The sequence below is a fragment of the Macaca nemestrina genome, chromosome 17 (assembly GCF_043159975.1).
Source record: "Macaca nemestrina isolate mMacNem1 chromosome 17, mMacNem.hap1, whole genome shotgun sequence".
In the NCBI taxonomy this organism is placed as follows: domain Eukaryota; kingdom Metazoa; phylum Chordata; class Mammalia; order Primates; family Cercopithecidae; genus Macaca; species Macaca nemestrina.
In genome coordinates, this window is record NC_092141.1 from 85957371 (window position 1) to 85972342 (window position 14972).

General features: G+C 54.8%; 1 protein-coding gene across 5 annotated transcripts in view; it reads left to right on the plus strand.

Moving 5' to 3' along the window:
* Positions 1-10558, plus strand: part of LOC105469217 (alpha-1,6-mannosylglycoprotein 6-beta-N-acetylglucosaminyltransferase B) — an 80295-nt gene extending 69737 nt beyond the window's left edge. For 3 of the 5 annotated variants that reach the window (XM_071083631.1, XM_071083633.1, XM_071083632.1), the window contains 6 exons: positions 677-823; positions 1006-1122; positions 6576-6650; positions 8029-8285; positions 8832-9026; positions 9141-10558. In XM_071083631.1, coding sequence (XP_070939732.1) covers positions 677-823; positions 1006-1122; positions 6576-6650; positions 8029-8285; positions 8832-9026; positions 9141-9198 — 849 coding nt within the window. In that variant the 3' untranslated portion in view covers positions 9199-10558. Of the gene's footprint in view, positions 1-676; positions 824-1005; positions 1123-6575; positions 6651-8028; positions 8286-8831 lie in introns of all 5 variants that reach the window. The other 2 variants (XM_011720000.3, XM_011719998.3) reach the window with 1 other exon arrangement.
* Positions 10559-14972: the final 4414 nt, after the last annotated feature.

The following is a 14972-nucleotide window of genomic DNA, read 5'->3' on the forward strand; positions in this document are numbered from 1 at the left end:
CCACTCCAGGAGTCCCCAGTGCCTGTTGCTGCCATCTTTATGCCCATGAGTACCCAATGTTTAGCTCCCACTTATAAGTGAGAATATGCGGTATTTGGTTCCTGTTCCTGCTTTAATTCACTTAGGATATTGGCTTCCTGCTGTATCCATATTGCTGAAAAGGACATGATGTTGTTCTTTGTTTAAATGTCTGCATAGTATTTTATGGTGTTTATGTACCATATTTTCTTTATGTAAGCCACCGTTGATGGGCACCTGCGTCGGTTCCATGTCTTTGCTATTGTGAATAGCCTCGCACAAGTTAGGTGCTGAATAAATGTTTTTGGGGTAAGTGAGTGAGGTTCCTGGAGGTCTCTTGTAGGTGCGGGCCTGCACCTTTCTCGGCTTGAAACCCTTGCTCTTCTCTTCCTCCCTCCAGAATCATAAATCATAGCCTGATAGAGCAAGAAGAGACTATTGATAATAGCTAATTAGACCCCTTATTTCACAAATGGGGAAACTGAGGCCCAGAGAGGGGAAGTGCTTGCCCGTGGCACAAGATGTTCTGGGCTGGCTTTTCTGGCCCAGCTGCCTCCTGTGAATATCCTGAAGCCTAACCTTGTCCCCGGCATCCTGGGGCTGACCGGGCTGTGCGGTGCAGCGCTTCCTAACTACCGTGTGCCTCTTGACTTTGCAGCTCTTCATCGGGTTTGGCTTCCCCTACGAGGGCCCCGCCCCCCTGGAGGCCATCGCCAATGGCTGCATCTTCCTGCAGTCCCGCTTCAGCCCACCCCACAGCTCACTCAACCACGAGTTCTTCCGAGGCAAGCCCACCTCCAGAGAGGTGAGTGAAAAGCATCCTGGTCCCCAATCAGGAGAGGCCAGGACAGAGACCCCTGCAGGTCCTGGAAGAGGCAGACTGAGATTTGGGGCAAAAGGAGATAGGACAAGTGGATGGGGTACCTTCCTTTGTCCCTGCCCCACTGGCAGGCACAGGGGCAGCTGCGATCTCTGTACCCTTGCCAGGTGTTCTCCCAGCATCCCTACGCGGAGAACTTCATCGGCAAGCCCCACGTGTGGACAGTCGACTACAACAACTCAGAGGAGTTCGAAGCAGCCATCAAGGCCATCATGAGAACTCAGGTGAGAGCAGCTACATGCCGTCCAGACCACCACTAGTCCACACTGCTGGTCTTTACTCTGATTAGAAAACGGTGCCCCTCTGGGTGAGTTCAGACTTGCAGGCCTGGGTTGACAAAGGTGTCCATCCCTCCCCTGGTCAGACACAGCTCTGAGCCCCGGCATGTGGACTGGGGAGTGGAATGGGGGCCCCCATTCATCTACTCGGGTGTAATGTGTGGGGAAATGCCTTTGTGCAGTGAGCAACCTGCACAACCTTACATGGATTCGAGAGCCCTGGATCTCGAATTGTTTATGGAGCACTTTTGAGGGCCAGGTGCTAAGTGAGTGTTTTCACGATGAATGTGTGGAGGTTCTTTAAACTGCTGCAGGTGTGGGTTTGCAGCCTTTACCCAGCACATTTCAAAATATAATGTGCACACAGACCATCTGTTAAATGCAGGGCAACGCTTTGAGTAGCAAGGGGGTAGAACACCCTGGGTCTCCAGCGAACGTGGGTGCTGGTGTGTGTAGGTTCACATGTGTGGGCTGGGTGAGAGTGAGGAGGGGCTTGTGCCTGATGCTCATCTCCACAGTGGGCATGTTTGTGGCTTTTGAGCATGCCTTGTGCTTGGCTGATTCCTTCATTCTGGGGAGGCTCAGACCTCAGGCTGAGCAAAAATAATCGCTCCAGGCCAGGCATGGTGGCTCATGCCTGTAATCCAGCACTTTGGGAGGCTGAGGCGGGCAGATCACTTGAGGCCAGGAGTTTGAGAGCAGCCTGGCCAACATGGCAGGTTTCTCAAAGTCAGGGGCTGTCTGAGATTGGATTCCTCCAGGAAGTAACATGAAAACAGGAATTTCAGCAGTAGCTTATTTGGGAGGCAACCCCAGGAAGCAGGGATGGAGGTGCCAGGTGAGGCAGGGTGGGTATCAGCAGGTGGCACCTGGAGCTCATCACCACGGGGGCCTCTGTGAGATGGGGTAGGTCACATCCCAGAGCTGTCCTGCCCGAGGAGAAGGAGGCTAGGGTAGGTATCCTCCTCTTCCCATCCATCTGTGGCTGAGGGTGGCGCCTGGGATGCCAGTTCCTGACACTTTTGACCTGCACATGGATGGGCTCAGCAGGCCAGAGACAGCCCTGAGGTGGAGTCACAGGTGACTGAGGGTGGGGCGCTGATGGTCCTGCTGCAGGGAGAGGTTGTGTGACCTTGTAATGCTGGGTCCTAGCAAAGCACCAGCCTAGACAGAGTGAGGAGGGATAAAAAGCTCCCTTGCTAGCTCTCAACCCAGTGTTGTCCCCTGTCCTGGGCTGGTGGCTTAAGTTCTGGCAAGGCCTTATAGAGCACAAACAAATAGAGGCCAGGTACAGGGGCTCACACCTGTAATCTCTGCACTTTGGGAGGCTGAAGTGGGCGGATCACTTGAGGCCAGGAGTTCGAGACCAGCCTGGCCAACATGGTGAAACCCCATCTCTACTAAAAATACAAAAAAAAAAAAAATTTAGACAGGTGTGGTGGCACACAACTGTGATCCTAACCACTCAGGAGGCTGAGGCAGGAGAATCGCTTGAACCTGGGAGGTACAGGTTACAGTGAGCCAAGATCATACCACTGCACTCCAGCTTGTGTGTCAGAGCAAGACTCCATCTCAAAAAATTTTTAAAAAGACCAATAGGAACTTGGCCCCCTGGCCACGCCCTAGGAAGAGGGCCAGGTATTTGACTGGTACCAGTTCATAGGCTTAAATGGGGCTAGAAGTACCAGTGCCAGGAAGGAGGCCTTAGGTAGGGACCTCAGTGCATAGGAAAGAAGATTGAAGGGGGTTAACTGATTAATTTTACTGCTGGAAACTGACCAACCCCAGCCCACTGCATGGGGAAGCTGGCAGCAAGGTGCACAGGTAGTGAAGGGGGCTCCTCCCACCCCACAGTCTCCTCCTGCTCCTTCTCCCCACTTCTCCACCCACCTGCCTCTGCTCTCCTCCCTCTCCCCTCCCATTGCAAACCAATCCTCCAAGGCTTCTCCTACAGAGGGGCTTGAGCAAGGCTGGGGAGGAGGACTACATAGACTTTTCCAATGTGGGGAGCAGGGTTGGCCCAACCTCCAAGACTCATTGTTGAGCTGAATGAGGAAGACACTCCACCCTGTGGATAACTTGCCTCCTGGAGGCCCAGAAAGCAGGGTCAGGGGAGGGCTGTGTGCATGAAGGTGCTGGGATAGTCACAGGTATTTCTGGTTGGACACATAAGAAATTGACAACTGGGGGAAGGACTGAGTGTCTGGGGTGAGAGGAAACTTCCCTTTCATTGCTTTCCTGTTTGATTTCTTTTTTTTTACATGAACATCTGTTTAATTTTGTTAATTAATTAAAAAATAACAATTACAAAGGGATTAAGGAAGCAAGGTATTGCAAATCCGACCAGCTGAGACTTGTGCCGGGCCCCAAACCAGCCGAGGCCCCTCTGCCTTCAGGCCCCTCCTTTCTGTGGGCCCCACCCCTCCGCATAACAGTTCACCCCGTCTTACCTCACAGCAAGTCAAAAACGTTCATGTGCCCAAGAGTCACCCAGGGGAGGGGCTTAAATGCAGATTCTCGAGTCCATCCCGCACCTTCCCATTTAATAGGACCCAGCTTTGCGTGGGAATCTGCATTTTAAATAAGAACTCTGGGTAATTCTAATAATCCCATTTTATTATTTTTTTAAAATATTCTTTTTATATTATTTGAATAGAGATGGGGTGGGGGGGGTGTCTCACTTTGTTGCCCAGGCCAGTCTCGAACTCCTGGGCACAAGCGATCCGCCCGCCTCGGCCTCCAAAAGTGCAAGGATTACAGGCGTGAGCCACCATGCCCGGCCTAATAATTCTATTTTAGAAAACAGGTTTAGGGCCAGCTGGTGGAGGCTGAGAGCAAATGAGGGCCGCCATCAGGGGGAGTGGCTTGTTCAGCCAGTCCTGTGGCCTTTTACAGGGAAAGGGAGGGAGGAGCGGCCAGGATGGGGAGAAAGAGGTGAGAAGAGGAGGTGAGAAGAGGGAGATCTAACACACAGCCTAGCCAGCCCCCGGCCTGACAGCCATGGAAAACCAGGGCCCGGCACCCCTTCTGTGTCTCTGCACCTCCCCGGCTTTGCCTGTGGGCATCTCTGTGTCCACAGCAAGGCCATTCAAGGTGATGCCAACACCGGCCTCCGCCGCACCCCTCCCTGCTGTTATTCCCGCAGGCCAGCAGTTCCCAGGCAGGACCAGCACCTGTCACTCTGTCAAGACTGATGAGGGTGCGCACCTGTAATTAGATCTAATGGGGGTGATTTCTAGGCCAGGCAGGCTGGCTCCTCCGGCAGGAGATTCGTGGCAGGCAGAATGTCATCCCTGGCTGTGAGTGTTCGCTTCACACAGGGACCTTTGAATTACCTTATGACAAGAGCTTCAGACACAGGAGCGAGAGTAACTCAGAGATCTGCTGTCACGGAGAGGGGGAGCGGCACTTGGAGGGGAAAGCTCTTCTCTGGGGAGTTTTATTTATAACCTGGGAGTGAAGCCTTGTCCCTGCAAGACCCCCAGAAGTGTGTGGGGCTCAGAGGCTCCCAGGGCTTTGTTATGAGTATTTAGGGAACCAGCTGGGGCAGCAACTGGTTGCCAGGGTCTTCTTGGGCCATCAGCTTGGGAACGAGAGCAGGTCGGGACAGGGCTGTGCAGAGCATGGGGCTTCAAGGCTGGGCTGAGGATGGGACCTGCAGATTCTCCAGGACTTCGAAGTTGCCCCAGTGTTAAGAATACCCGTGCACAGTGCCGGGGGAAGTCAGTGCTGGGGCAATGTCCGGCTTCAAGGACATTGGTGACTGCTGCTTCCCTGGGACCCTTGAGTGTCAGGAATGTCCCCTTGGCCAGAGGCCCCAGGACGGTCTCCTAAGAAACACAGGAAGCAAGACAGAGCTTGGCACAATTGCACTTTCTAGCACCACCCAACGCCAATGAGGAAGAAAGGAGGTGGTTGCAGGCTTGAATCAAACAGTTAGATTTCACCCACTGGCTAAAGACAGGAAAGTGGCCTCATTAGGAGATGGGCTGGGCCAGGTCAGGTGCCACTAGACATGTTGGGGTGGGGAGGTTGAAGGCTAAAACAGACCTTTCTCTGAGTCTGGGATGGCTCCTTCCTGGGTCCTGACCGCTGCCCCTGCCCTTCCAGGTAGGTGATCTCCCCCACAGTGCGCCGCGCTGGGCCTGAGAAGGTTAATGGAACAGGAAGGGGTTGGTTGATTAAGAAGTGGGGGGAGGCAAGAGTACCCCCTTACTCCTCTGTCACCTCTTCCCTCCATTTCCCTGGCTTCTTGGACCCCAATTACTCCATGCATCTGCCCACACGACAGGTTGCTGTGTGACTATTAGATATTTATTTATTTATTTTTGAGACAGAGTCTCGTTGTCACCCAGGCTGGGGTTTCACTAGTACAGTCTCGGCTCACTGCAACCTCTGCCTCCCAGGTTCAAGCGATTCTCCTGCCTCAGACTCCTAAGTAGCTGGGATTACAGGCACCTGCCACCATGCCCAGCTAATTTTTTTTGTAGTTTCAGTGGAGCCGGGTTTCACCATGTTGGCCAGGCTGGTCTCGAACTCCTGACCTCAGGCAATCCGCCCGCCTCGGCCTCCCAAAGTGCTGGGATTACAGGTGTGAGCCACCGTGCCTGGATGACTATTAGATATTTAGACAGACAGCCCGTGGTCTCTGTTTGGGGGTTTGTGCCTGTGGGGGCAGGGTACTTTGCAAATGTCATCTCATTCCCGCCGACTGGGAGATGTCCCTATGTTCCTCTGCATGAACGTCCCATGTCTTGGGCAGGATACAGGCAGAGCTGGGGATGCCTTTTCATTCCATGGCTATTTCCTGAGCACCCACTGTATGCCAGGTACTGTGCCAGGCACCGGGGATTCAAAGTGAACAAGCCGTAGTCCCCACCCTCAAGGGGTTCATAAGTTCACGAGAGACATGAGGAATAAACAGGAGACAACACAGGGGCTCATTCTGTGCTGGGGGAAGTCTGGGGTGCTGGGGGCCACCACGGAAAGTGTTCCTGTAACAGGAGTGGGGGTGGGGTTCAGGGAAAGCTCCCTGGAGCCGGTGATGCCTGAGAGGGTGGGTGGGCTGTGGGAAGAGGAGGTGTCAAAGCCCAGGAGGGGACAGAGTATGAGCTTTATCCCCAGTGCAGTTGGGACCAGGACCTGGGAGGGGCGGGGAGGGATGAGGCTGGGCCTCGTGGGTCCTGGGCCTGAGTCCTGGAGGGTCTCATACTGGAGGGTATGCGGGGAACAGGGACTCTGAGCTGGGCGGAAGGGCCAGGTGGATGGGGTGGTCACCTCCCTGGGCATGGCACAGGATATGAGAGCCCACCAGTCCTCCACTCCCAAGGCTGAGCATGGCAGGGCCCCCAACAGCTGGGCCTCCTCCCACGCTATGTGTCTTCCCGTCCCTCCCACAGGTAGACCCCTACCTACCCTATGAGTACACCTGCGAGGGGATGCTGGAGCGGATCCACGCCTATATCCAGCACCAGGTCAGTGAGCCCTCTGGTCTCTGCCCCAGATCCCGTCAGACCAGAGGAGGGGGCTGAGCCAGCTTCATTGTCTGCCCAGGGACCTGCACCCGTGAAGTCATCCAGCTCCCTGCTCCCTCCTCCAGCCTGTCCAGTCTGTTTTCCCAGAGTTCCCTCAGGGCTGGAGACAGGCAGGCCTGACTGCGGGTGTAGAAAGCAGCACTGCTCGGGGCACCCCTGCCCGGGGCCCAACTTTAGAGCTGAGCTCCATGGCACTAACAGAAACACAAAGACTTTCATTCTTAGAAAACAGTGGTTGGAAAGTCTGGTAACCGATTGGGATTTGGTAACTGGGAAGTGAAGATCCCCGGACTCCCCACCCACCCGCTAAGGATGGCAGTGAGACTGGAACAGGAGATTGGGATCTCTGCCCTGAGAAACCAAGGACAGCCCCACGGTTTCGAAAGCTCGGCTACCTCAGCCCCCCAAGGGAGCACCCGGGCAGGCAGCTGTCCCAGGAGTACACTCCTTTCTCCTCCCATGGGTGCTCAGAGTGCCTGGAAGTAGTGGGTGAGAAGGAGGATGTGCCCTATTCCTGGGGAGTCCTGGCCCCCCACTGCATCCTGGTGGGTCTAAGCCACCGTGAGGGCTGCCGGTGGCCCAGATGGAGCGCGGCTCTGCAGGTTCCAGGTCTCCAGGGTGATGCCTGGGGTGGGCCTTGGGCTCGGGGGCCCTGGGGCAGGTGGCTGTATGGCTGTGAGAAATTTCCACGGATAGCGCGTGGCCTCCCTTTCCATCTTGTTGGCCCCACCAGTGTTAGGGGCCGGGAGAGTCTGGTTCTCCCCTGTCCCTTTACAGATGGGAATACCGAGGCCCCCAGAAGGGAGAGCGTGTTCAGGTGACAGGGTGAGGGTCAGGGCCGTGGCCAGAACCCAGGACTGAACCCAGACAGGAAACTCACAGGAAGGCATTCGTGGGGCCCTCCGGCCCCTGGAGTTGAACCCTGCAGGGAGAGCCTCACGGCCAGCCTGGGGCCATGTCCCCATGGAGGGCAGGGCTCGTGGGCCCCAGAGTAGAAACCCCAGCCTGACCTGAGCGTCGAGGCTGCTCCAGGGCAGACAGGATGCAGAGGGCCCTGAATCCAAGTGCTGTTCTGCCATCCAACCCCAAGGCCCTGGGCAGGTGCTGTGACCTCTGAACCTCTATAATTCCTGTAAGCGATCTGGAGACATGAGTGTCCATGAGAAGTAAATGAAATAATGCAGGTAAAGCTACCCGGTATTCAGTAAGCGCCCAATAGTGGTGGCTCATACTGGCACGGCAGGGCCACACCTTCAGGTGTCTCCCAGGCACACCTGGGTCACATTTCCCCGCCCTAACACTGCTCTCCTTCTTGTAGGACTTCTGTGTAGCTCCAGGCCCTGCCCTGCCAGGGGCCCACACCTCGCAGAGCCCCTTTGTCCTGGCCCCCAATGCCACCCACCTCGAGTGGGCTCAGAACGCCAGCTTGGCCCCTGCGGCCTGGCCCCCTGCACACTCCCTGCGGGCCTGGCTGGCCACACCTGGGAGGGCCTGCACCGACACCTGCCTGGACCACGGGTTGATCTGTGAGCCCTCCTTCTTCCCCTTCCTCAACAGCCAGGACGCCTTCCTCAAGTGAGTGTGCCCCCCACCCAGCCCCTATCCTCACTGGCCCAGCCGGGCTCACTGAGAGCTCTCACACCTAGAACCGGCCCTCAGCCCTGCCAGTCGGGGGGATTTAATGCTTTCCAATGAGTCAGGAAGGATCCAGAAGGGATCCTCCAGGCCATTATCCAGGTCACTGCTGCCCTACTCTTGGCCAAGCCCTAAACTACCAGGGAAAGCTCCTTCCAGTGCCTGCCGTCTTCCACCCACTCAGCCGCCTACACATCCTATTTGGGCATTGTCCTATCCCAGACCATGAAAACTGTCCCGGGTGCTCCTCCTACTGGGGCTGCCTGGGTCCCCAGCCCCTCCAGGCCAGGCCCCTCTCTTCTCCAGGGGTCCCTGGGTAGCACGTGGGATAAAGGAGCCATAACACATCTCCTTACCCAGTCTGGGATGGGGATGGGCCAGAGAAGTGGGGCAGGCGTGTCTAGGCTCGGGGCAGCCCCTACCCTGCCCCAGCCCTTCTGCCCAAGTGACCAACGCTGAGTGACGGTGCTGTGCGGTGCCTGCCAGGCTGCAGGTGCCCTGTGACAGCACCGAATCGGAGATGAACCACCTGTACCCGGCCTTCGCCCAGCCCGGCCAGGAGTGCTACCTGCAGAAGGACCCTCTTCTCTTCAGCTGTGCCGGCTCCAACACCAAGTACCGCCGGCTCTGCCCGTGCCGCGACTTCCGCAAAGGCCAGGTGGCCTTGTGCCAGGGCTGTCTGTGAGTCCACCTCTGCCGCCCTGCCTGGCACCCATGCTGGCTCTCTCCTGCCACAGGAGAAAGCACCAGCAGGTTCTGAGCTCCGGCTGCTTGTCCTTCTTGCAACCCCTCCAGGCCGGAGCTTCCTTCCTTAGCCAGGAAGCTGGCAGAGGAGAGCCGTGCACAGGAATAGGAGGAGGCAGCACGCTGAGCCCCTGGGACCTCCCAGGCAGGCTCCTGGTTCTCTCCTGGGGACTCACGGCAGCATCATGGCCAAGAAGATGTCGGACTACTCAGAGTCCTCATGGCCCAGGAGCAGGTGGTCGGAGGCCCCTGGCTTTGTGCAAGGCCAGATCTGGGCCAGATGGTGAAAGGGGCCCAGTCATTCTTGGGCCCAGGATGGGGCCTCTAGACTTGCAAGGGAGAGGAGCAGGGACCAGACTGCCCTGTGGCCCCTGAAGGGTCCAAGGAGGGGCCCTCCCCATGGCCCTGGAGAGCAGGCCTGGGTGGTACCTGCTCCAGGCAGGGAAACTGGGGGCTCGCCCTCCTCCTAAGAGGGAAGCCAGGCACACAGGGCCCACTGGTGTTTGGGATGTGGACAGAGGGGCAGGGGGCTGGGAGAAGGCTAAGCTGAGGAGTCCTGTTTGTGCCTCCCCTTAGCCCCTTCCCTCCCGATTTCCCGATTCCCCCACCCTCCTTCTACACTTGAGGACCACAGTTGGGGGTGCAGGAACCACCCAAACCCTAGTTGAATTGTTTCTCTCTCCTGCTTGTTCCAACCCTTTTCACTCTGGGCTTCTCCCAAAACCCATCCCGGCATGACCTGTGACTGACTCCAGACGGTGGATTTGTTCCAAAGCCTCAATCCCTACCCCCTCCAAGGGGCAGGTTTCCACCCCAGCCTCAGAGAATGGGCCCTGGGACCCCCGCCCGGGGGTGGCCTTCATGCACCAGGCACTTCCACAGGTGCTGACTCCCCAACTCCCCAGCATCTTTTGCAGACGAGGGCTTGGGATGGAGCCTTAGCCCCATGGTACGCCCTGCCCAGTTTCCAGTTGCCCTGTGTGCTTACCCCAGATAACCTCCCAGCCCATCAGTGCTGAGTCCTCATCCCTACCTCCAGCTTCCTCCGGCCTCAAACGGCCTCCAGATCTAGCCGTCCTTCTCCGAGTGGCATGCCTGCCCCGGGATGCCCCCTGTTCCTCCCCCCATGCCCAGAGCCCCGCCTGCCTCAGCGGGTCAGGCCTTCAGAACACTGCCACCCACCCAGTTTTATAATCCTGCTCCCACCCACCAACCTAGGCCTGCTCCTCCGCCCTTCCCAGGAGGCAGCCCCGGGATGCTGAGAGTTGGTGGAGGGGCGAGGCTGGACACTTCCCATGGGAGTCCCCTCCAGACATGGCTGGCCCCTGCAGCCGCAGAAACCACGATGGCAAAAAAAACTCATTGGTTCCCAAGGACTAACCTGTGGGGGAAAGCAATAGAGACACTCTTTTTCTCTCTTTTTTTAAAGATTTATTTCTTGAAATAATAAATATTTTATTGGGATGTGAGATGCAGAAGAGGAACTGTGCTGATTCTCATCTTCCTGTGGCATCCAGAGCTCGCCCAGGGTGGAGGGCAGATGGCCCGGGTCCCCGGGCTCTGCTCCGTGTCAGTTGGGGCACATGGGGCGCTAGGCCTGCGGAGCTGGGTGCTGTCTGCTTCAAGCCGCCCAAAGGAAGTCCCTGCTGATGGCAGAGACCCAGGGTCTCTTAGCTGCCCCAGAGCTGTGACTGCAGGCACCCTGACAAGCAGTGGCGAACTCAGTCATGTTCACCTCAGGCTGGCCTCCGCCTACCTCCAGCTGGCTGTGACAGTGGCAGCGTGAGGCCAGAGAACACAAATCCATTTTGATAAGAGCCTGAGCCACATCATGAGAAAATGATCCAGTGTTTACTGCCTGAGGCACTGGGCTGAGAGTTTGTCCCATGCTTGAGTTGTCATTTCATGCACTCAGCTACCCTAGCAGGTAAGTGCTGTTGTATTAATATTTCCACTTTACAGCAAGAGGCACAGAGAGTTCAAGTAACTTGCCCAAGGTCACACAGCTTGTAAGCAGAGAGGTGAGATTTGCTATAAAATGGGGATCATTTTCAAGTCGTGGTGAGGAGCAAATGGCTGGATAGAGTGACAGCCTGGCATGGTGACCCTGCATGCATGGTCTTTGCTCCAGGCTTTTTGTTTTTTTGAGACGGAGTCTCGCTCTGTCACCTAGGCTGGAGTGCAGTGGCATAATCATACCTCACTGCAACCTCCGCCTCCTGGGTTCAAGCAATTCTCCTGCCTCAGCCTCCTGAGTAGCTGGGACTACAGGTGCCCGCTACCACCCGGCTAATTTTTGTATTTAATAGAGACAGGGTTTCACCATGTTGGCCAGGCTGGTCTCAAACTCCTGACCTCAGGTGATCCACCCGCCTCAGCCTCCCAAAGTTCTGGGATTGCAAGCATGAGCTACCGTGCCCAGCCTTCGCTCCCGGTTTTATGTGATCCTATATTTGAGTCGCTGCACAATCAGGGCCTTCCTTCCAGCCAAGAGTTCTCCACTGGGGCAGTTTTGTTCCCTGGAGGACAGCTGGCACTGTTTTGGATTGTTGTGACTTGAGGCAGGGGTAGCATGCTATTAGCCTCCAGTGGGGTAGAGTCCAAGGATGCTGGCAGCATCCTCCAGTGCACAGGACAGCCCCACGACACAGGAAGATCTGGCCTGGAGCGTCAGCAGCGCCAAGCTTGACACACCCTGTTCCAGGCCAGTGGTTCTCAAATTTTGGCATGCATCAGAGTCACCTGATTCCTGAGCTTACTGAAACACAGGTTGCTGGGCCCCACCTGCAGAGTTTCTGATTCAGCAGGTCTGGGGTTGGACCCTGGGATTTGAGTCTTTAATAAGCTCCAGGTGGGTGGGAGGATTGCTTGAGCCCAGGAGTTTGAGACCAGCCTGGGCAACATAATGAGACCTTGTTTCTACCAAAAAAAAAAAAAAAAAGAAAAAGAAAAGAAAGCCAAGGTTGGTGGCATGCACCTGTGTTCCCAGCTACTCAGGAGGCTGAGGTGGGAGGATGGCTTGAGCCTAGGAGTTTGAGGCTGCAGTGAGCCATGATTGTGCCACTGCACTGTAGCCTGGGCAACAGAGCAAGACCTTATCTCAAAAAAAAAAAAAAAAAAGCCAGGCATGGTGGCTCACACCTGTAATCCCAGCACTTGGGAGCCCGATGCTTGAGTTGGAGACCAGCCTGGATAACACAGACCTCATCTGTCTAAACAAAAACAAAAACAAACAAAAAAAACTCTGGGTGCTGCTGCTGCTACAGGGGGCAAGGGCCCACACTTTGAGAACAGCTGGTCTAGACCAAGCAGGTTCTAGAAGGTATTTCAAACATGAGAGTACCAATAACTTGATGCCAGTTTTTAATTAACAGTCACTATGGCCATTTCCTTGTTCCAGCATGTAATGCCAGGTAAGAGTCCTCATACAACCAAATCTGCTCAAGCTACGCCATCAGAATTCCTCCTGTCCCCTCATTTTACAGATGGAGGCCCAAAGAGACCAGATGCCTGGTCCATATCGTGCAGCTGGAGGAAAAGCCCAGATCTCAGTCCCTCTCTGTCTCTGCTTCTGTCCCTCTCTGCTATGCTGCTTAAAAGAGGCTGAGAAAAAGATAGCTGAGCCAGGCATTTTCCATGGTCTTGTCCAGCAGGAGGGGGGTAGCGCTCAGAAACCTGGCCAAGGCCTTCTTTTAGGAACTGAACCTATTTAGAAAACAAACAAACAAAAAAAAGCCAGGTACAGTGGCTCACGCCTGTTTTCTCAGCATTTTGGGAGGCCAAAGTGGGAGAATCTGAGGTAGAAGGATCACTTAAGCCCAGGAGTTCAAGCAACATGGCAAGAACCCATCTCTACAAAAATTGTTATTATTTTTATTTTTTTGAGATGGAGTCTCACTCTGTCACCCAGGCTGGAGTACAGTGGTGGGATCTCGGCTCGCTGCAACCTCCGCCTCCTGGGTTTGAGCAATTCTCCTGCCTCAGCCTCCCGAGTAGCTGAGATTGCTAGGATTACAGGCACCTGCCACCACGCCCAGCTAATTTTTTGTATTTTTAGTAGAGACAGGGTTTTGCCATGTTAACCAGACTGGTTTCGAACTACTGACCTTAGGTGATCCACCCGCCTCGGCCTCCCAAAGTGCTGGAATTACAGGCATGACCCACTGCACCCAGCCTACAAAAATTATTTAAAAATTAGCTAGTGTGGTGGCAAGTGCCTGTGGTCCCAGCTACTCGGAGGCTGAAGTGGGAGGATCCCTTGATCACTTGAGCCCGGGAGGTCCAGGCTACAGTGAACTGTGATTGTGCTGCACCACTGCACTCTAGCCTGAGTGACAGTGAGACCCTGTCTCAAAAAAAAAAAAAAAAAAAAAGACTTTTTTTTTTTTAGCAGTTTTATGTTCACAGCAAAGTTGGGTGGAAAGTACAGAGATTTCCCATATGCCACCTCCCCCACATACACAGGCCAGCCCTACCATCCACATCCCCTACCAGAGTGGTCCATGCGTTCCAATCTATGAGCCCACACTGACATCATCAACCAAACACAGTTCACCTTGCAGCTCACTCCTGGTGCTGTGTATTCTACGTGTTTTGACAAATCTTGAATGAGATGTATCCACTATTACGGCACCATACAGAGTGGTTCCATTGCCCTAAAAGTCCTCTGTGCTCCCCTATACATCCCTCCCTCCTTCTAACCCTGGAAAACCACTGATCTTACGACCGTTTCCACAGCTTTACCTTTTCCAGATCATCAGGTAGTTGGAGCCCTTACAGTCTTCTTAGATTACAGCCTTCTCAGATTGGCTCCTTTCCCCTAGTAACATGCATCTAAGATTCCTCCGCATCTTCTCATGGCTTGATGCCTCATTTCCATTTAGCCGTGAATAATATTCCATTGTCTGGATGCATCACAGTTTGTTTACAGATTCACCTACTGCAGGACATCTTGGTTGCCTCCAAGCTTTGGCAGTTCTGAATAAAGCTGCTATAAACGTTCACGTCCAAGTTTTTGAGTGGAATCCATTTTCTTTTCTATTTTCTTTTTTGCTTATAACAATCATAGTCATTTGTTTTGCTCACAGATCTGCAATTTGGGCAGGGCTTGGTGGAGGTAATTTGTCTCTGCTTCACGTGGCATCAGCTGAGGTGGCTCGCCCGGAGGCTGGAGAATCACTTCCAGGACAGCTCACTCGTGGCTGACAAGTTGGTGCTGTCAGCTGGGGAGCTCAGCAGGGGATTTGGGCTGGGGCCCGTGGTTCCCATCCACGTGGGCCTTTCCCAGGACTCTTGTGCTTCCTTGCAGCATGGTGGCTGGGTTCCCAGAGTGAACGTCCCAGGAGAACAAGATGGAAGTGAAAGGCATTTTTTTTTCTTTTAACTAGCCTTGGAAGCCACACGCTGTCGATGCTGGCATTCTCTATTGGTGGAGGGAGTCACAAAGCCCCTCCTGCTACAGTTCGTGAGGAGGAAACATAGATGCCACCTCTCAATGGGAGGGGTGTCAAAGTCACAGTAGAAGAAGCGCTCGTGGAATGGGATATAGTGTTGCCTCTATCTTTGGAAAATATCATCTGCCAAAGATGCATCTTGGTCTTCCAGCATTTCTGGACTCTTGCCCTCATCTGGTCCAAGATGGCTCCCTTCTAAGGCCTCATTCCATCCAACGAAAGAGAAAAAGGAGAGGGGGGGAGTCAGCTCATGCCAATTCTGATTGTGCTGCATTGGCCAGAGCTTAGTCACATGGCCATACCTAGGTTTACCGGTTTATTGTAAAGGATTTTGCAGAGGATACAGATGAAGAGATGTGTAGGGCGAGGTATGAGGGGGGCGGAGGACATGGAACTTCCATGCCCTCCCTGGATGGCCACCTTCCAGGAA